Source organism: Engystomops pustulosus, chromosome 7 (assembly GCF_040894005.1).
Source record: "Engystomops pustulosus chromosome 7, aEngPut4.maternal, whole genome shotgun sequence".
NCBI classification, from domain to species: Eukaryota; Metazoa; Chordata; class Amphibia; order Anura; family Leptodactylidae; genus Engystomops; species Engystomops pustulosus.
In genome coordinates this window covers 113,519,157-113,541,986 of record NC_092417.1, presented here as the reverse complement: position 1 = coordinate 113,541,986, position 22,830 = coordinate 113,519,157, and the positions used below count along the sequence as shown (strand labels likewise).

At 45.2% G+C, this 22,830-nt stretch overlaps 1 protein-coding gene across 2 annotated transcripts in view; it reads left to right on the top strand.

Annotated features, from left to right (window-relative positions):
- The window catches only part of LOC140068938 (inactive hydroxysteroid dehydrogenase-like protein 1), a 40,580-nt gene extending 20,555 nt beyond the window's left edge, over nucleotides 1-20,025 (top strand). For both annotated transcript variants that reach the window (XM_072114290.1, XM_072114289.1), the window contains exons 2-5: nucleotides 2,175-2,433; nucleotides 2,868-3,313; nucleotides 4,603-4,830; nucleotides 19,411-20,025. In XM_072114290.1, the coding sequence (XP_071970391.1) occupies nucleotides 2,175-2,433; nucleotides 2,868-3,313; nucleotides 4,603-4,830; nucleotides 19,411-19,515 (1,038 nt within the window). In that variant the 3' untranslated portion in view covers nucleotides 19,516-20,025. The remainder of the gene's footprint in view (nucleotides 1-2,174; nucleotides 2,434-2,867; nucleotides 3,314-4,602; nucleotides 4,831-19,410) is intronic.
- The last annotated feature ends 2,805 nt before the right edge of the window (nucleotides 20,026-22,830 follow it).

The following is a 22,830-nucleotide window of genomic DNA, read 5'->3' as shown; positions in this document are numbered from 1 at the left end:
CAGTGCCTGGCAAAATTACGTGAGTATGGCACACACAGGAGCCTTGAGCTATATACAACGTCGGCAATTTCTGAGGCCAAATGTATTGGCTATGGCTTCCTGTTAGCATTCCTCCGATACTGCCTGCAGATAAAGACCCAGTTCAAGCAGTCCAGTTCTGCAGCTCAAACATCCACAAGCCTGAAAAGTGAGATTTCTAGAACCAAAGAACAGTGACTTTCCCTCTGCAGTTTTTAGGCAAAAAATTAGAAGAAATGACTTATATACACTCACCGGCCACTTTATTAGGTACACCTATCCAACTGCTCGTTAACACTTAATTTCTAATCAGCCAATCACATGGCGGCAACTCAGTGCATTTAACCATGTAGACATGGTCAAGACAATCTCCTGCAGTTCAAACCGAGCATCGGTATGGGGAAGAAAGGTGATTTGAGTGCCTTTGAACGTGGCATGGTTGTTGGTGCCAGAAGGGCTGGTCTGAGTATTTCAGAAACTGCTGATCTACTGGGATTTTCATGCACAACCATCTCTAGGGTTTACAGAGAATTGTCCGAAAAAGAAAAAACATCCAGTGAGCGGCAGTTCTGTGGGCGGAAATGCCTTGTTGATGACAGAGGTCAGAGGAGAATGGGCAGACTGGTTTGAGCTGATAGAAAGGCAACAGTGACTCAAATCGCCACCCATTACAACCAAGGTAGGCAGAAGAGCATCTCTGAACACACAGTACGTCGAACTTTGAGGCTACAGCAGCAGAAGACCGCACCGGGTCAGCTAAGAACAGGAAACTGAGGCTACAGTTTGCACAAGCTCATCGAAATTGGACAGTAGAAGATTGGAAAAACGTTGCCTGGTCTGATGAGTCTCGATTTTTCTGCTGCAACATTCGGATGGTAGGGTCAGAATTAGGCGTCAACAACATGAAAACATGGATCCATCCTGCCTTGTATCAACGGTTCAGGCTGGTGGTGGTGGTGTCATGGTGTGGGGAATATTTTCTTGGCACTCTTTGGGCCCCTTGGTACCAATTGAGCATTGTTGCAATGCCACAGCCTACCTGAGTATTGTTGCTGACCATGTCCATTCCTTTATGACCACAATGTACCCAACATCTGATGGCCACTTTCAGCAGGATAATGCGCCGTGTCATAAAGCTGGAGTCATCTCAGACTGGTTTCTTGAACATAAGAAGAACACGAGAAACATATGTCAAGCAGCCAAAAATGATAATAAACAATATTTATTAAAGTACAAATGCAAACAGGAAACTCAAATTTACAGACAATATAAAAACATTTAAAACACGAAAGTGCAGATCAACTGCCTTCGTGATTGAACATAGCAGGTGATGCCATACAATAGTGTCAAACAACCTGCAACAGGGCCCCCCGGAACACACCAAAAAGATTAACCAAATGAATATCACAAACTGCACTCTAGCTGCAACGAGAATCACCATTTAAACTACACAATGTAGGGGTCTTGGTTTCTTGAACATGACAATGAGTTCACTGTACTCAAATGGCCTCCACAGTCACCAGATCTCAATCCAATAGAGCATCTTTGGGATGTGGTGAAACGGGAGATTCACATCATGCATGTGCAGCCGACAAATCTGTGTGATGCCATCATGTCAATATGGACCAAAATCTCTGAGTAATGCTTCCAGCACCTTGTTGAATCTATGCCACGAAGAATTGAGGAAGTTCTGAAGGCAAAACGGGGTCCAACCCGTTACTAGCATGGTGTACCTAATAAAGTGGCCGGTGAGTGTATATCCTATATTACTTATATCTTAAAAATATATATGCTTACACTCAAGGGTGTTTGATGCGTCAAATCGCATCTTTGTACTGGCTGAAATGTCCAACTTGAAATCTGGGCAACCAGAACTGGACTAACATGCTGAGTTCAGTTCCAGTTGCTCACCGCTTGGACAAGGCGTTCCAGCCAGCAAGTGCTCAAGGTTTGCAGAGAGTTGGACACATCACACTTGCTTATAGCTAAGAGATTGCTTAGGACTTAGTCACAATGTGGTCATGTGGTTATTTACAGAGACCTTACAGTGGTTGCTGATTCAGGATCAGTGATCTCTGCAGTTCACTCCATGCCCTTTAGTATTGTGCTGTTTATGTTTAACTAAAGAAATAACCAAACCGTTGTTTTGATTGTAGATGTTGAAATTCAACCTGCATGGAACAGCAGAGTTGGCAGATTCTGTAAAAGGCATTGGATTGTCAATATACAATGATGTGTCCCAGTCCTACCATAAACATATGAAGATCCTGGCTATAGTGGGAGCCACATATACAATGTGGAAAGGCCTCAGTCTTCTGCATGGATGTTATAACTTTATAAAACATCAAATCGTCCCTTGCCTGCTTAGCAATAGAAGCAAGATACTTCAGTATGGAGAGTGGGCAGTAGTCACTGGTAAGTGAATTTGAAAATTCGACTTTATTTGAGCAATATTAAATATCATCACTTATCAGCACTTATTTATAGTGAAAAAATGCAACAATTAAATTATAGGCACAGTTTTTGGAATACAACACAAACAAAACTATATAGAGAACATGCACAGTGTACTTGAGTTTTGCATTTTGTAAAGTTTGGATCATACTGCTCATATTTTAGAATTTGGGGGCTTGGCCCATTCAAAACATTTAATAGCATTTAATTGAGTTTTGTGCATCTGCTTGAACTTTACACTGTCTAAGGTTACATTTCACAGGGTCAATATGGTGCCGATACCATGATATAAGATAATTTATAAAGTTGTTATATCAAAGGATATTTCATCAATGTATGCTCAATCATGTTTCATTAGTAAATAACACAACTACATATTTGTTTGCTTTCTTCAGGGGGCTCAGATGGTATTGGCAAAGCCTATGCTGAGGAATTGGCCAGTCTTGGTGTGAATATCATCTTGTTAGGCCGCAGCTCTGAAAAGCTCCAAACTCTGTCTAAGTCCATTTCTGCAACTTATGGAGTGAAAACTCGTTTTATCGTTGCTGATCTTAACAGAGTACCAGAAGTCTTCCCATCCATTGAGGAGGCTCTGAGAGATGTTGATGTTGGGATCCTGGTGAACAATGCTGGAGTATTTAATGAGTACCCAGCCTGCCTGCTGGAAGTACCAGAGGAGAAAAGTCTGGAGATCATCAACGTCAACATTGCTGCTGCTGTAATGATGGTATATGTTGTGTTGCCTGGAATGATAAAACGGAAAAGGGGAGCAATAATAAATGTCTCCTCAGGAGCATGTTATAAACCAGTCCCTATGATGGCAGTGTATTCAGCTTCCAAGGTAAGTGTTCTCCTTTTGACAATAAAAAGTTGTATGAACCCAACATTCAAACTCTAAGGCATCTAACTCAAATCCTTCTCACAGCATGTGCTGGTTGGAATGACCAGCCCGAGTGAAGACAACTGGAAATGCTGAGTTCAGGTCCAGGACTGCTCAGCATTTTCGTCAGATGTTTAAGCCAGAACATGAAGCGAGTTGGAGCATCAAACTGACTAGTGTGTTAGGGGCCTAACAGTTAGAATTATAAAGCCAATCCATTATACCAATGCCACTGGTTAATGATCTTCTTTTCTTGCTCCATTCAGATGCTTGACTTAAAGACTTACATTTAAGCGACATCTTCCACCAGATTTACTGGTCACTCGGCTGTCTTCAAGTGTTGTGCATGCACAGTAACACTTTTCTTGCACCGCCGACTGGAGACCAGTGCGGCTGCACAAGGAAGGTATTACGACGCATGTTCGAGACTTTCAAACACCTGGGTGACCTCACCGGCTGTCTGCTGCACTAGTGGGAGGGGCAAAATATGAATTTTGATTACAGGGGGCGTAAATAATTGATTAGCGGCCGGAGCCAGATGGCGCTTGGCTGACGGCGCCTCCGGCTTATTGCCATATTTTACAAAGTCGATTTCTCTGCAAAACGTACCTTGCAAAGAATAAGAAAAAAGGTGTCCAGTACCCCCTAAGGTAACGAGCATGTAAGTGGGGACAGTCTACCACCAGTAAATTTGGTGGTAGATGTCCTTTAGGTATATATATATATATTTTTTTGGTCTCTGTGACAACTGGTATTTGAAAATGTTGGGTTGTTATAAGAACCAGGATTAACAATAAAGCTTAATTGCAGACACCTTTGATAACTGTTACAGCTGATCATTGTTGCCTAAGGCAAAAGTACAGTAAATGACCAAAATCCTGCGGTCCTTTTGTAACTAGGGGTCATCTTTAAGTCGGGTGTTCATAAGTAGGGGACCGACTGTATTTAAGTTATGGGATAATGAGCCGATTGATTGTGATGATCTCGACCTACCTCTCCATCATAAGTGAGAATGTTACCATTGTTATCCAGATGTGGAATTCTCTATATCATAATAGTGGTCCCAGCAGTCTAACACCCATTGATCAGCTTGTTCTCCCCTATTCCGCGGGATAACTTAAACGCCTTTAAGAGGCCGTACTTTGGTGAATAAAAACAACTTAAAGTATGAACATTAAACTTCCCAGTTGTTAGATAACTAAACATCAAGAAAGAAATATTATTTTAGTTCTACTTTTATTTTCTTACAGGCTTTCCTGGATAGTTTCACTAAAGCTTTGCAATTTGAATATGCCTCATCTGGTATATTTATTCAGAGCTTAACTCCCTTATTTGTAGTAACAAAGATGGTGAACTTTGCTGAATATTTTACAAAAAAATCTTTATTGGTGCCATCGGCAAAAGAGTATGCGCACAGCGCTGTAAGAACCATTGGAGTATCACGCAGAACTGCCGGACACTGGAGTCACATCATCCAGGTAATCATTTCAATGCAGAGTCAAATAAGCTGCAAGAGGCATTGACTTTCTTTCCCGTTCCTTAGGGCACTCTCACCAAAAGATTCTGGATACACCATAAACATTATATACAGTTGTACTTGAAAGTTTGTAAAATTTTCCAAATTTCTGCATAAAAGTGTGCTAATACCCCTTAAAGTAGGTAAACAGAATCAATTAAAAGAAATAAGAATCAAAACGCCAATCCAATAGCACTAGAGATGAGCGAACATACTCGTCCGAGCTTGATGCTCGTTCGAGCATTAGCGTATTCGAAACTGCTCGTTGCTCGGACGAATACTTGCCCGCTCGAGAAAATGGCATCTCCCGCCGTTTTGCTTTTTGGCGGCCAGAAACAGAGCCAATCACAAGCCAAGAGACTCTGCACTCCACCCAGCATGACGTGGTACCCTTACACGTCGATAGCAGTGGTTGGCTGGCCTGATCAGGTGACCCTGGAATAGACTAGCCCCTGCCTGCGCTGCTCGGATCATTCTGTGTCTGGATGCCGCTAGGGAGAGAGCTGCTGCTGGTCAGGGAAAGCGTTAGGGTGTTCTATTAGAATAGTGTTAGGCAGGAGTGATTCTACAAGAACCCAACAGCCCTTCTTAGGGCTACAATAACGTTATACATTTTTTTTTTTTATTTGCTTGTGGCTGGGCTTGCTGGCACTAGTAGTGCAGCTAGTACCATATTGTGAGGAATTTGCAGGGGGACTTGCTACCGTTGTGTTTAGCTCTTAGTGACACACATATCCACCTCAAACACCGAAGTGGGACAATTTATTAGGGGTTTGATTAGAATTAGGCAGAGTCTGCTGATTTTTTTTTTTTTAGCTGTATTTCATTTTATAGCTCAAACTCATCTTGCAAAGCAGTGTGCTCTCATTGTAGGCTACAAAATAGCCATAGGAGAACCCCAACGGCTTACTTAGGCCTACAATAGCGTTATATTTTCCTTTTCTTTGTTTGCTTGTGGCTGGGCTTGCTGGCACTAGTAGTGCAGCTAGTACCATACTGTGAGGAATTTGCTGGGAGACCTGCGACCGTTGTGTTTAGCTCTTAGTGACACGCATATCCACCTCAAACACCGAAGTGGGACAATTTATTAGGGGTTTGAGTAGAATTAGGCAGAGTCTGCTGATTTTTTTTTTTTTAGCTGTATTTCATTTTATAGCTCAAACTCATCTTGCAAAGCAGTGTGCTCTCATTGTAGGCTACAAAATAGCCATAGGAGAACCCCAACGGCTTACTTAGGCCTACAATAGCGTTATATTTTCCTTTTCTTTGTTTGCTTGTGGCTGGGCTTGCTGGCACTAGTAGTGCAGCTAGTACCATACTGTGAGGAATTTGCTGGGAGACCTGCGACCGTTGTGTTTAGCTCTTAGTGACACGCATATCCACCTCAAACACCGAAGTGGGACAATTTATTAGGGGTTTGAGTAGAATTAGGCAGAGTCTGCTGATTTTTTTTTTTTTAGCTGTATTTCATTTTATAGCTCAAACTCATCTTGCAAAGCAGTGTGCTCTCATTGTAGGCTACAAAATAGCCATAGGAGAACCCCAACGGCTTACTTAGGCCTACAATAGCGTTATATTTTCCTTTTTTTTGTTTGCTTGTGGCTGGGCTTGCTGGCACTAGTAGTGCAGCTAGTACCATACTGTGAGGAATTTGATGGGAGACCTACAACCGTTGTGTTTAGCTCTTAGTGACACGCATATCCACCTCAAACACCGAAGTGGGACAATTTATTAGGGGTTTGAGTAGAATTAGGCAGAGTCTGCTGATTTTTTTTTTTTTTTACCTATATTTCATTTTATAGCTCAAACTCATCTTGCAAAGCAGTGTGCTCTCATTGTAGGCTACAAAATAGCCATAGGAGAACCCCAACGGCTTACTTAGGCCTACAATAGCGTTATATTTTCCTTTTTTTTGTTTGCTTGTGGCTGGGCTTGCTGGCACTAGTAGTGCAGCTAGTACCATACTGTGAGGAATTTGATGGGAGACCTACAACCGTTGTGTTTAGCTCTTAGTGACACGCATATCCACCTCAAACACCGAAGTGGGACAATTTATTAGGGGTTTGAGTAGAATTAGGCAGAGTCTGCTGATTTTTTTTTTTTTTTACCTATATTTCATTTTATAGCTCAAACTCATCTTGCAAAGCACAAAATCCAGTTGTGTGCTGTCAGTGTAGGTTAGAAACTAGCCATAGCAATAGGATAGCATCGTTTTGTTAAAAAAAATAAAAAACTAAAAAAAAATAAACACAAATTTTTTTTTTTTCAAGTTTACACTTTAATTTGGAAAATGTTTAACCCGAGGGCTAGGGGTAGAGGACGAGGGCGTGGACGTGGGCGTCCAACTACTGCAGGGGTCAGAGGCCGTGGTCCTGGGCGGGGTGAGACACCACCTGCTGATGGGGGAGCAGGGGAACGCCACAGAGGTACACTCCCTAGGTTCATCATGTCTCAAGTTACTGGGACAGTGGTAGAGCACTGTTGAGGCCAGAACAGTGCGAAGAGGTGATGTCGTGGATTGCGGACAATGCTTCTAGCCATTTGTCCACCAGTCAGTCTTCCACGCAGTCCACCCATGTCACCGAAATCGGCACTCCTCCAGCTCCTCCACCTCAGCCTCCTTCCCCCCAGTCTGCCCCCTCCCACCAAAATTTGGCATTTGAACCGGCATACTCTGAGGAACTGTTTTCTGGACCCTTCCCACAGTCACAAACCACTTGTCCTGCTGCTGCTGAGCTATTTTCCGATGCCCAGGTTTTCCACCAGTCGCAGTCTGTGGGTGATGATGACATTATTCACGTAGTGGAAGAAGTGTGTAAAGAGGTGTCGGACGATGAGGAGACACGGTTGTCAGACAGTGGTGAAGTTGTTGTCAGGGCAGGAAGTCCGAGGGGGGAGCAGACTGAGGGATCGGAGGATGATGAGGTGACAGACCCAAGCTGGGTTGATAGGCCGGGTGAACACAGTGCTTCTGAGACGGAGGCGAGTCCTATAGCAGAACAGGTTGGAAGAGGCAGTGGTGGGGCCAGACGGAGAGGCAGAGGCAGGGCCAGAGCTGGTGCATCAGCGCCAAATGTTGCCCGTAGTCAAGCTCCCGTGGCGAGGGCTAGATTTTCAGAAGTCTGGAGGTTCTTTAAAGAAACACCGGATGACCGACGGACTGTGGTGTGCAACCTTTGCCAAACCAGGATCAGCAGGGGTTCCACCACTAATAGCTTAACTACCACCAGTATGCGCAGGCATCTGAATGCTAAACACCCCACTCAATGGCACCAAGCCCGTTCACCTCCGGCCGGGCACACCACTGCTCCTTCCCCTGTGTCATCTGCTAGTCAGCCCCCTGCCCAGGACCCCGGCCCAAACACCTCCCATGCGAAAACCCCATCTTCGCCTCCACGATCCTCCACAGCATCCACCAGCGTTCAGCTCTCCATACCCCAGACGCTGGAGCGCAAAAGGAGGTATAGCGCAACCCACCCACATGCCCAAGCCCTCAACGTCCACATCTCCAAGTTGCTTAGCCTGGAGATGCTGCCCTATAGGCTGGTAGAGACCGAGGCCTTTCGAAACCTCATGGCGGCGGCCGCCCCTCGGTATTCGGTCCCCAGCCGCCACTACTTTTCCCGATGTGCCGTCCCAGCCCTGCACAAGCACGTGTCAGAGAACATCCTCCGTGCCCTGACCAACGCCGTTTCTGACAAGGTCCACCTGACCACGGACACGTGGACGAGTGCTGCCGGGCAGGGCCACTATATATCGCTGACGGCACATTGGGTTAACTTGGTGGAGGCTGGGACCGAGTCTGACCCTGGGGCTGGTCATATACTGCCGACGCCGAGGATTGCGGGGCCTACCTCGGTCTAGGTCTCAAAGGCCTACTATGCCTCCTCCTCCTCCTCCCACCCCTCCTCCACCTTCTCCTCTGAATTACCATCCGTGGGCATGGCGCCATAAGATGGTAGCTCTAGGCACAGCAGCAGTGCCATCGCTAAGCGACAGCAGGCGGTGCTCAAACTGCTGAGCCTAGGCGATAAAAGGGACACCGCCCAAGAGTTATTACAGGGCATCACGGCGCAGACTGATCTGTGGCTGGCACCGCTGAACCTGAAGCCAGGCATGGTTGTGTGTGACAACGGCCGTAACCTGGTGGCAGCTCTGCAACTCGGCAGACTGACACATGTGCCATGCCTGGCCCATGTGTTAAATCTCATAGTTCAGCGTTTCCTCAAGACATACCCCAATCGGTCTGATTTGCTCACGAAGGTGCGCCGAATCTGTGCGCATTTCAGGAAGTCCAGCACAGATGCTGCCACTCTCAGGGCAGTGCAGCGCCGCCTCCAACTGCCCGCTCACCGACTGTTGTGCGACGTGCCCACGAGGTGGAATTCAACACTAACCATGTTATCCAGAGTTTACCAGCAGCGCAGAGCGATTGTAGACTGCCAGATGTCAACTTCCACCAGAACTGCTAGTGAGGTCAGTCAGCTTCCTCAAGTCTACAATGAGGAGTGGACGTGGATGTCTGATATCTGTCAGGTGCTGAGTAACTTTGAGGAGTCAACACAGATGGTCAGTGGTGATGCCGCCATCATCAGCCTCACCATTCCGCTGCTTGGCCTGTTGAAAAACTCTCTGGTCAGCATGAAGTCGGAAGCTTTGCGCTCGTCACAAGAGACGGGGGAAGAAGATTCCCTTGTTGATAGCCAAAGCACCCTTAGGTCTGTTTCTCAACGCATATCGGAGGAGGTGGAGGAGGAGAATGTTGGCAAGACAGAAGAGGGGACCATTGTTCAGTCCTTCACTGTTCAGCGTGTATGGGCAGAAGAAGAGGAGTTGGAGGAGGAGGAAATGGACAGTCAGGCCAGTGAGGGGAGTGAATTCTTGCGCGTTGGGACTCTGGCGCATATGGCAGATTTCATGCTAAGCTGCCTATCGCGTGACCCTCGCGTTCAAAGAATTTATTCCAGCAACGATTACTGGGTATTCACTCTCCTGGACCCACGGTACAAGCAAAATCTTTCCACTCTCATCCCTGGAGAGGAAAGGAGTGTGAGAATGCATGAATACCAGCAGGCCCTGGTGCACAAGCTGAAACAGTATTTCCCTTCTGACAGCGCTAGCGGCAGAGGGCGTACTTCTGCGGGACAAGTAGTGAGGAAGAGTAGGCGACCAGGCAGCTTGTCCAGCACTGGCAGGGGTACGCTTTACAAGGCCTTTGCCAGTTTTATGTCACCCCAGCAAGACACTGTCACCTGTCCCCAGTCTCGGCAGAGTAGGGCTGATCTTTACAGAAAGATGGTGAGGGAGTATGTAGCTGACCATACCATCGTCCTAAATGATCACACAGCTCCCTACAACTACTGGGTTTCAAAGCTGGACATGTGGCACGAACTGGCGCTGTACGCCTTGGAGGTTCTTGCCTGCCCTGCCGCTAGCGTGTTGTCCGAGCGGGTTTTCAGTGCAGCTGGTGGCATCATCACCGATAAGCGTACACGCCTGTCGACTGACAGCGCTGACAGGCTGACGCTTATCAAGATGAATAAAGCCTGGATTTCTCCGCATTTCCATTCTCCACCAGGTGAAAGAAGCTGAACCTGAATAATGTATGCACTCCTCCTCCTCATTGTCCTCCTTTTCCTCCTCTTTGTACACTAAAGCAGAGGAAACTGGCTATTTTTTTGCAAGGGCCAACTGGCTCTGGCTATAGTACTCTATGTATTTAATTTTTCTGGAGGGCCAACTACCCTGTCCTCTGTTTTAAACAATTTTTGGGAGTGCCACATACAGGCACTCAATCTATGTAATTTTTCTGGAGGACCAGCTACCTGCTCCTCTGGTTTGAAAACTTTTTTGGACTGCCACATACAGGCACTCAATTTATTTAATCTTTTTGGAGGACCAGCTACCTGCTCCTCTGGTTTGAAAACTTTTTTGGACTGCCAAATTGTCTCCATAGCAGCCTCCACACGTAGTCTTTTTAGCTGCCTTCACACGTGGTCTCCATTGCTACCTCCACACGTCATCGCCATAGCTGCCTCCAAAAGTAGTCCATATAGCTGCCTCCATACATGGTCCCCTTATCAAACGAACTGTGTCAGGCAGAATTTTGGATTGTTTTCATGGCTTCCATGTTAACTTTGTCGCCACCCTGCTGTGTAATCCACAAAATATACTGGCAAACTTTTATCATTTACCAATATTATTTCAGCGCTTCTTGCGCATCTGTTTACATTCCCCTCACCCGCCAGAACCCAAACTTATAAGAACGCTACTACACTTGATCTTATACAAAAGGTTCTTAGAAGTGCTGTTTGGGGAGTAGCCTAGAGACAGGGGCTTGGATTGGCGAAAGCTCGCCTGGCAGCGGAGCGCCAGCTCCATCCCAAGATCCAACTAACATAGTTTTAACTGCAGCACCTTTAATCTACTACTAGTTCACTGCCTCCATACATGGTCCCCTTATCAAACCAGCTGTGTCAGGCAGAATTTTGGGTTGTTTTCATGGCTTCCACATCAAACTTGTTAACTTTGTCGCCACCCTGCTGTGTAATCCACAAAATATACTGGCAAACTTTTATCATTTACCAATATTATTTCAGCGCTTCTTGCGCATCTGTTTACATTCCCCTCACCCGCCATATCCTAAACTTATAAGAACGCTACTACACTTGATCTTATACAAAAGGTTCTTAGAAGTGCTGTTTGGGGAGTAGCCTAGAGACAGGGGCTTGGATTGGCGAAAGCTCGCCTGGCAGCGGAGCGCCAGCTCCATCCCAAGATCCAACTAACATAGTTTTAACTGCAGCACCTTTAATCTACTACTAGTTCACTGCCTCCATACATGGTCCCCTTATCAAACCAGCTGTGTCAGGCAGAATTTCGGGTTGTTTTCATGGCTTCCTCATCAAACTTGTTAACTTTGTCGCCACCCTGCTGTGTAATCCACAAAATATACTGGCAAACTTTTATCATTTACCGATATTATTTGAGCGCTTCTTGCTCACCTCCTTTGGTTCCTCTCTGCCACCCATTGGTTTTAAGCCTGAGTCCATTTGGGGTATGTTGCCAAGACACTCTCTAGCCTGCCGCTGCTGCCGCTGCCTCTGCATAGTCCCCTATAGTGTCAGGGTCAATTATTGGATGTTTTAGATGCTATCTAGCCTCATTCAGGCACTCTGTCATTGCCATGCTGTTGCCCATACTTTTGGCATAATGGTGCGATTAAGCAGCCTCAGAGGCATCCATGCATGCTGCCCCTGCTGTTTCCTGTCCATTTCCGTGGTGTTTCCATCCTTTTCTGAGGTTCCCAGGTGCTTGGCCAAGCTTCCCTGTGCAGATCCTTGGTCCCCTTGAAAAATGCTCGAGTCTCCCATTGACTTCAATGGGGCTCGTTATTCGAGACGAGCACTCGAGCATCGGGAAAAGTTTGTCTCGAATAAGGAGTACCCGAGCATTTTAGTGCTCGCTCATCTCTAAATAGCACATATTTGTTTCTGGCAAAAGTGTGTGAAGATAAAAGCTTGGCTTCCAGGTATTGCATACAGTGGAGAAAAAAAAAGTAGTACGAAGTCTACTTTCTCTCTTCTTATGGCCCACTCCTGATTTTGGCTTAAACTCAGCCTTATGATTAGCATGTAGTGCTAATGGGATGGTAATCTTGTATATATCATCTTATCTTAAAGGAAACCTTTAATCAGGTTTTCACCATAAAACCTAAAGCAAGTTTCCCACAGAATTCTTCTTCCCATTCAGTTTTATTAGAAAAAAAGCCATGGCTCATATCCATTGAAGGAAATCTACCATCTGGGATCTCTGACATGTGTCACGGCTCTGTCATCGGCTCCAAGTCCCTGTGCTGTCAGTCGCAGGCATTGTTACGTCAGCCGCTCGCTGACATAGTGTGTGCTGATGCCGGCCCACATAGTAGGATGTCAGTAAGCGGCTGACGTCAGGATCCCTGCGACGGACAGCGCGGGGACACGGAGCCGATGTCGGAGCATTGCTGTATAGAACAGGACCTGCCAGGGGGCAGCGGAAGGTGAGTACACTGTTTTTTTTTCTTGACTCAAATATAACACATTTTTGTGCTGAAAAACTTTTACTCGAGTATATACCGTAATTGTATATACACAAAGGGAGGATAGGACAAACGTGCAGGAATTCACTACAGCCATTTCACGTTTAAGGTGCTGCATCTGGTTAACTTGTGTGAAAGGATCAAACAATGCTGTGTCTTCAACCCTAGATGGAACACCTACTTGCAGCTTTTCTAAACCCTATTGATTAGATACCTTCTCTGTATTGGAGTGCTTTGGTGTCTATCATTCTCAGCATGGGAACACATAATGTGATTATTTGTGACAGCTCCTGCTACTTACCTGGGGATTCGCTAAAAAATTAACTAAGGTTGAACAAGAATGTTTATTATTTCTGGTAGATGATTTAGAAGAAGGCATAACATCTACTAACATACCCTTTAAGCTATACGGGGAGGGCAGTGTGGCTACAGGGGGAAGGGAGGGCAGTGTGGCTACAGGTGGAAGGGAGGGTAGTGTGGCTAGAGGGGGAGGGAGGGCAGTGTGGCTCAGGGGAAAGGGAGGGCAATGTGGCTACAGGGGGAAGGGAGGGCAGTGTGGCTACAGGGGGAAGGGAGGGCAGTGTGGCTACAGGGGGAAGGGAGGGCAGTGTGGCTACAGGGGGAAGGGAGGGCAGTGTGGCTACAGGGGGAAGGGAGGGCAGTGTGGCTAGAGGGGGAGGGAGGGCAGTGTGGCTCAAAGGAAAGGGAGGGCAGTGTGGCTACAGGGGGAAGGGAGGGCAGTGTGGCTACAGGGGGAAGGGAGGGCAGTGTGGCTACAGGGGGAAGGGATGGCAGTGTGGCTACAGGGGGAAGGGAGGGCAGTGTGGCTATGCAGGGTTGGACAGTGTGGCTATGTAGGACGGAGACAGTGTGGCTACTGGAGGGGAGCCCACTAAGGCTCTGTCGCTCAGGGGCCTACTGAAACCTCGAGCCGGCCCTGACTACCTCTGTACGTGAAAAAATCCAAAAGGTACTTCTCATCTAAAATTCATAAAAACATAACAGCCCTCCCGGCAGCTACAGGATCAGTAACTGAGCCCTTTTCACAATACATAGGCTGGCTCTTCACACCGGACCTGGCTAACATCCCCTCGTATATTAACCACTTGGCACTCAGCATCCGATATATCGGACACTGAGTGCAGTGACTTAGCGCTCAGCGTCCGATATATCGGACGCAGCGCTGATGCTGGCTCAGCTCAAGATCTGAGCCGAACCAGCATCAGGACACATGGGGTGCGAAACACGGGGTGCGACCGCGCCATTTAACATGCCTTTGGGGGGGTCTTTCCCCCACAACTGCTCCCCGCGCCGGGGGCGCCGATCATTGCTATGGCATCCCTGGGGTCCGAACAGGACCCCAGAGCTGCCTGTAGATACTGCCTGAAAGATGGCGTCTGTGACGTCATCTTAAAGGCACAGTGTCAGCCTATGCATGTGGATAGGCTGACACTGCCAATACCCTGCAATACATCAGTATTGCAGAGTATTATCATGAACAAGCAATCAGATAAATGCAATAAAAAGTGATCAAAAAAACATATGTACTCCAGAATAATACTGTTGCAAAGTACATGTCCCGCAAAAAACAAGCCATCAACCAGCTCTGTAGCCAAAAAAGTAAAAATGTTATGCTACTTGGAAGACGGCAATGCAAAAATGATAGATTTTTCTCCACATTAGGTTTTATTTGGAAATTTAGTAAAATGTAAGAAAAAATATTTAACTATGGTATACCCGTAACCGTACTGACCCATAGAATAAAGATAACATGATTGTTAGGCTATACGGTGAACACGAAAAAAAAAGTAAAAAATCCAGTACAGAGTTGATGCTTTTCTACTCCTGCCCTCAAAAAATATTCCTAAATTTTCAACAATAGGGGATGCCAACCCCAAAATGGTAACACTGGAAAAAGCATCTCAACCCACAAAAAAAATGCCTTCACATGACCCAAATAACGAAAAAACTAAAATTTTATAGCCTACAAAAGGGGCCAATGAGGAAAGTAAAATCCTGGCAGCTGCCAATCCCTCTTTCCCTCCTCCTGCGCCCCACTGTGCCCCCATAAAACAAGTCACGGCCACATGTGGGCGGGTCTCTGTACTCGGGAGAAATTGCATAACAAATTGTATGGTGGGTTTTGTATTTTTATCTTTTGGAAATGTGTAAATTTTAGAGCTAAATGAACGTATAACCGGCACAATTTGAACATTCTAAATGTAACCTCCATTTTGATGTAATTACTCTCAAAGGGTTAACAATCTTCCTAAAAACTGTTTCTGATAGTTTGAGGGGTGCAGATTTGAAAATGGGTTCATTATATAGGGGTGTTTGATGTTAAATGTGTAAAATTTCATTCAAAACAGTAATTATGCCCAAAGTAGTCAATTCTGAAAATACGGAAAATCGATATTCGATTTGTAAGCCATGTGACATCAAAATAAATTATCCAGGCATTTTAAAATTATGAAAATGTAAAGTAGACATATGGGACAGTGATTTAGCAACTTATTTAGGTGGTAAATCTATCTGCCTGAAAACGCAATGATTTCGAATTTCGCAAATTTAAAAGAAAAATCTTTTAAAAAAATTCTTTTCTTTTTTTTGTAAATAAACGCAAAACTCATCAGCTAAAATTTTACCACTAAAATGAAGCACAACATGTGAGGAAAAAAATCATGTGAGGAAACAGTGTTCAAAAGTTATAACCATATAAAGCTACGCAAGTCAGAATCCAAAAAATGGGACTGAGCCTTAAGCTATAAACTGGCTGCGTCCTTAAGGAGTTAAGGACACCAATCATTTACTTGATATACTGAGAGATATAGATTGGCAAGCAGGAGACAAATTAATGTCCATAGACGTTGAAAGTCTTTATACAAGAATTCCTCACAGGGAAGGCATTGCAGCAATAAATAGACGTGAATATACAGAGTTCATTTGTGAAGCATTACAATTTGTTTTGTCACATAACGCGTTTAGACACAACATTACGTTGTCTCTTGTACTTGCGCTAACCTCTTTCTGGCCGTATTTGAGGATAAATATATTTTTTCAGGATGGAATCCTTATGTTCACAATATTCAGCTGTATATATGTTATGTGAACAATGTTTTTATCGTTTGGAGAGGGTCAGATAAACTGTTTGAAGAGATGTTCCATTGTGATAACACAGAAAATGATATGAATATGCTTTTCGCTTTCAATAAAGGCTGGAACCAACTGGAATTTCGGGACGTTCTGGTAGAAATTCAGAATGATAGATTAGGAACCAGGATGTTCAGAAAAGTTACCTCAAAAAATGCATTATTGCATTTTCAGAATTATCATCCATTTTACATTTAAATGGCGTTACCATATGGACAATTTATTAGACTGAAAGGCATCAACAGAACCCAAGAAGGTTTCCTTACACAAGCAGAAGAACTTAAAGGGAGATTAAAAGCGAGGGGATATTCAAAGTTTTTGATATAGAAAGAGCGATAGGGACTACTGAAGAACCACAGGAAGGTTGTCATAAAAAGAAGAAAAAACATAGTACTTGGAAAAGGGGCAACAATACATTTGTTTTCTCCTTCAATTATACTCCACAGGCAGAAAAAAATAAAAACAGCCATAAGAGCTAATTGGCACATCATAGAAGGAGACAAAGATTTAAAAGAAAAAGCTAAATTAGAGCCCCTTATTACTTTTTGTAGGGTAAGAACGGAACTAGTGTCAGAACGGAACTAACGAGTAGATTTCAACCCCTTCAAGGAACTTTGGTAAAGCACAAAAAGAAAATATCCTGCATTGGCAATGAGATTACAATAAAACAACTTATTACGTGGTGTAAATAGTCTTTTGCACATGCAAAAAATTCTATATAGCGAAGTGAACATATTAGATCAACCAAAACAGGTAGCGGAGCTCTAAGATTTATAGAACATGTAAGAACTTGCCACAATTCCAACCCTAGTTCGTTGTTTTTCGCAGGGATACATGTACCTCTCCTCAGTTCAGGAGGAGAATGTCAGTGCCTGTTATTACAAAAAAAGGTAAATAGAAGGTAAAAGACAGTAGCTTTAGGACCGGCTGCTCTAAATGATAAACTGGATACAGTATAATCATTTTCGTTTAGACAATACAATAATAATGCCATATCTATAATTATATTTAAAGGACATCTACCACCAGGATGAAAGACTGTATGCAAATGAGCCTGAGGGGCTCCAGGCTCCATAGGTGTTAATGGAGCCCAGAGCCCTCTCAGGCTCATTTGCATACAGTCCTTCATTTTGGTGATAGATGCCCTTTAAGCCCTTAATGCCGAGGCCCTTATTTGTTTTAGTGTTTCCATTTTTTACCCCCCACCTTCAAAGATCTATAACTTGTTAATTTTCATTTTTCATGGAAAGAGCTGTGTGAGCTTCATAGTGACAGTATTTAATATTCCACACCATGTACTGGAAAGCCAGGAAAAAAATTCTAAATACAATAAAAATGGTGAAAAAACGCCTTTGGGCTTGGATTTTACAGATTTCACTGTGTGCCCCAAATGACATGTCTAATTCATTTTTTTGGTAGGTGCGATCACAGGGATAACAAATTTGTATAGTTTTTATAATTTTCCATACAATTTCAAAAATTAAAACCTGTACAAAAACAGAATTTCTTCATTTTGCCATCTTCTGGCGCTAATAACTTTTTCATACTTCGGTGTACGGTGCTGTGTGTGCTGTAATTTTTTTGTGGCTTTTGATGCTGAGTTTCAATGCTATCATTTTAAGGACTGTATGGCCTTTTGATGGATTTTTATTGAATTTCTTATATTTTTCAAAATGGCAAAAAAAAGTGGCATTCTCGATTTTGGGGACTATTTTCCGTTTGAATGGTGGCGATTGAATCCAAGATGGCGGGATTTCAATGGCTCCAGCAGCTTTCCCCGGGAGGGAAGAGCGATGTGGGGCCTAGTCCCCAGTTTTGGGGCGGAGCAGCGACTATTGGTGCATGCGCCGCCGCCATCTTGGAAAAGCCAAAAGACCAACAACTCCCTTCCCACAGGACAAACGTGAGGCGGAGGGTTAGGGAATACACAGGTAAGGTCCGCAGAAGCAAATAATCACGTTATGTGTTCCCATGCTGAGAATGATAGACACTAAAACACTCCAATACAGAGAAGGTAACTAATCAATCTAATCAAGTAGGCGTTCCATCTAGGGTTAAAGACACAGATGAAGCGCCCTGACAGTGTAATGGCTGTAGTTCGCTTGTAATATGCGATGTCCTCCACGTGTGTCCTACTCTCCCTTTGTGTATATACAATTATGTGAGTATCTTTTTTTGTTTCACTCATTTTTATTAAAGTTTTACAGAAACAAGTTTTACAAACATAACAAGTGCAGCAACATGACAAGTTGCGGGAGTATTGCACCCACCATAGCAGGACACACAAGCTTATTGCCTTACATTTCCAGTTTGCATAATAAAGTAGATACAGTTATTGTTCTGAGCCTTATCTACATGTTACCCGTAAGTTAGATAACTTTAACACTTAAACCAGATAAACAACCAAATAACGAATCTCACATGAATCCTATTATACATCACTATTTATTATTTTGTGGTTCCTATGGGAAACAGCTGTAACCCCAAAAATACCAATCCTAACCTGAAATTTCTCATTTACACTATAGGGGATGATTAGACCAAGGAGCCCATATTTGATAAATGGGTTGGGAACTGAGCCATCCATATGCTAGAATTTTTTTTCTAACCAATACACTCTGTTTACCTCCTCTATATATTCTGTCAACGAGGGGTAACTAGTCTCTTTCCAATATCTAGTTATTAGCAGCCTAGCCATTGTGAATAGTTTATATAGTAGGATCTTATTGTCCTGGTAGGTGGGGTAACTCCAGGTGCAATAATGCTTTGATCACGGGGAGCGACGATCGTCACCACGATGGCGGCGCCCATGCACCGCCATCTTTTTGAAGCCACCGGCAGCTTTCCATCTGCAATCGACGGGATAACAATATGCAACAAAGATTTACCGGCTATGGAGAGGGCTCAGCCCGTGATCCCTCTCCATGACAGCAGTATGTTTGGCATAAAGAAAACTTGCTTGTGTGCCACCTGCCTTAAAAGAAGAATTAAAGATGAACTAAAGGCTAATCAGCCGTTACCTGAAACCTGGTTATCACTGAACAAATTATTACACCATATAAGGAAAGCAGAGGTTCACACTCAGAGGTATGTGATATTGACTCATTTTCCTCAAATGTATTAACACGTCTTTAATTTTTGATGAATTTGTTGGGTTTGGTTTAGGTTTTCAAAGGATACAATTCATGTACCACTTTAGTTGTCAGGCTTTGTCTATATTGGCAGGTCAGACAGCTTAAGGGCAGTATCACACTGCCGTTGTCGGTCGAGGATAATGATATATATAGTAAACTTACAAAGGAAATCTATTTTCAGTTGTCTGTAGGATCCTGGATGTCTGAATCCCTTTGGATGTCTCTGTGGGCACATATTTGCAACAAATCAAGAGCTGAATACTTATTCCAAAAGAAACAGTACTGAAAAAAGTGGATCTTTACCCCATCTGAAGACCTGAACTTAACTACAGGCGGTCCCCTACTTAAGGACACCCGACTTACAGACAACCCATAGTTACAGACAGACCCCTCTGCCCACTGTGACCTCTGGTGAAGCTCTCTGGATGCTTTAATATAGTCCCAGACTGCAATAATCAGCTTAAAATTGTCTGCAATGAAGCTTTATTGATAATTCTTGGTCCTATTACAGCAAAAAAATTTGAAACTCCAATTGTCACTGGGGCAAAAAAAAAAATTGTCGGGAACTACAATGATAAAATATACAGTTTCGACTTACATACAAATTCAACTTAAGAACAAACCTACAGTCCCTATCTTGTATGTAACCCGGGGACTGCCTGTACTGATATAATGTAGCTGAATGTGATCTAATTTTTAGCTTTAATGTGCTAACCTTTACGGATATGGCTGCCATAACTGTTCTTTTATATACCACAGAAATAGAGAAAATAATTTCACTATGACCGGAGCTCCCAATATTCTTCTTCTCTCTCGTTATTCCATCTTAAAACACCGATGAACAGCACCAATCCTAAGTTTCTGCTGCTGAAACTATGTCACCATTCAGACTAGCACCATCACACTCTCATTATCCTCCTTTAATTATATTTGTAGCCGGAAGAAAATATGCAGGCAGATGGTGTGGTACGTTCCAACAAAGTTAAAATTTATTTCAGTTCATCATACTCACAAGAGTCAATTAAAAATGTGCATATCACATGTTCACATAACGGGACGCTAGCTTTCCTATCCGCCCGACCCAGGGTGTTGCCGGCAAGGTTTCTTCCGGGCGTTGTGAACTTGTGATATGCACATTTTTAATTGACTCTTGTGAGTATGATGAACTGAAATAAATTTTAACTTTGTTGGAACGTACCACACCATCTGCCTGCAGATTTTCTTCCAGCTACAAATATAATTAAAGGAGGATAATGAGAGTGCGATGGTGCTAGTCTGAATGGTGACATACTTTCAGCAGGTGAAACTGAAGATTGGTGCTGTTCATCGGTGTTTTAAGATGGAATAACAAGAGAAGAAGAATATTGGGAGCTCCGGTCATAGTTTAATTATTTTCTCTATTTCTGTGGACTTTTTCAAAGACTGAGTGGACCGGTCTTATACCGTGAGTAGCTCCTTAAGGGGCAAACTGTGCTCCACAAACAACTGTGTTTCTGTGCTTTTATATACCAGCTGAGAAAACTGTTTTGTAACAAAATAATAAGAGATAAATATTCACTTTGTATCTACTTTAAAGGGTTTCATTCTGTTGAAAGTAATTCTGTTTTATACATTCTGGAATAAAAGTTCTTTAAATTTCATTACATCTAATAGCAGTTGTGTCTGATTAAAATGAGTGCTGTGTAGTAGCCTACAGCAACACCAAAGGTTTCCTATATCAGTATAGGTCAAACATCTTCAGGTAAGGTTACAGGGCACTGCACAGTTATTACACAGTGGCTCATTAGAGGTGCTTGCCTGGGATACTGCATTGTTTATTTCTATGACACATTGAGGGAATAATATTAACCCCTTACCACCTTCTCATTTTTTCAAATCTGACATGTGTCACTCTAAGTGGTTATAACTTTTAAACCAGTGGCGTAACAACCGCCGTAGCAGCCGTAGCAGTTGCTACGGGGCCCGTGAGCGTCAGGGGCCAAGGCGGCACAATCACAAAATTGCTGCTGACTGTGCTGCATTTCCATATCCAGTCCCACTGCCACCCGGGCCCTGTTATACGGCGCATTAAGGTCAATACCAAATGCCCCCCCTCTTTGTCAAGCCCGCCCCAGTGTTTCTGTCCTGCCCGCTGCTCCCACAGCCGCCGGGCCAGCATGTTGCCCGTGTGGCCGGCACACTGGTCCCACAGCTGCCCGCCCTCCACACTGCTACCGTGGCTGCCCGGCCGCATTAATGCTCTCGGGCCGCTTGCCCTGCACACTGGTACCTCAACTGACCGCCCACCCTCAGCACTGCTCCTGCGGGTGCCCGGCAGGTATACTACTCCTGCGGCCGCCTGCCCGTTACCTCGGTCCCGCAGCTGACGGCCTTAACGCTGCTCCTGCGGCCAACCGCCCTCAATGCTGCTTCCGCGGCCACCCGGCAGGCTCCCTGGTCCCGCGGCTGCCCGCCTGTTCTCAGCACTGCTCCCGCGGGTGCCCGGCAGGCACGGCCGGCTCCAGGTTTATTGGGCCCCTGGGCGACAGAGCTCTAGTGGGCCCCTTTATGGGCCGCCCTCCAGTAGTCACACTGCCCCCCCCCCTCCGCCGCGTGTACACACACGGCCCCTCATCCCCATGTACACATCCCCCCTCCGGTATACACACTGCCCCCTCCCTCCTGTATACACACTGCCCCACCCCGGCCTCCTCATCCTGTATACACACTGCCCCACCCCGGCCTCCTCCTCCTGTGTACACACTGCCTCCCCTCCTCCTGTATACACACTGCCCCACCCCCTCCTGTATACACATAGCCCCCCAGTAAGTAATGTCCCACACAGCCCCCCATGTTCTCCCCCTTTCCTGACCCTGTTATGTCTCTCCCCTCTCACCTCACAGATGCAGGTCTGTGTTGTCACTGCAGGGACTGCACATGTACTCATCGCGATCTGTGTCCGGAGGACACAGATCAGGATGAGAGAGGGAAGGAACCTCCCGGGCAGCGGGGCAGATGTCCTGCTGCTCCCGCGGGTGCCCGGCAGGCACGGCCGGCTCCAGGTTTATTGGGCCCCTGGGCGACAGAGCTCTAGTGGGCCCCTTTATGGGCCGCCCTCCAGTAGTCACACTGCCCCCCCCCCCTCCGCGTGTACACACACGGCCCCTCATCCCCATGTACACATCCCCCCTCCTGTATACACACTGCCCTCCCTCCTCCTGTATACACACTGCCCTCCTCCTCCTGTATACACACTGCCCCACCCCGGCCTCCTCATCCTGTATACACACTGCCCCACCCCGGCCTCCTCCTCCTGTGTACACACTGCCTCCCCTCCTCCTGTATACACACTGCCCCACCCCCTCCTGTATACACATAGCCCCCCAGTAAGTAATGTCCCACACAGCCCCCCATGTTCTCCCCCTTTCCTGACCCTGTTATGTCTCTCCCCCCTCACCTCACAGATGCAGGTCTGTGTTGTCACTGCAGGGACTGCACATGCACCCATCGCGATCTGTGTCCGGAGGACACAGATCAGGATGAGAGAGGGAAGGAACCTCCCGGGCAGCGGGGCAGATGTCCTGCTGCTCCCGCGGGTGCCCGGCAGGCACGGCCGGCTCCA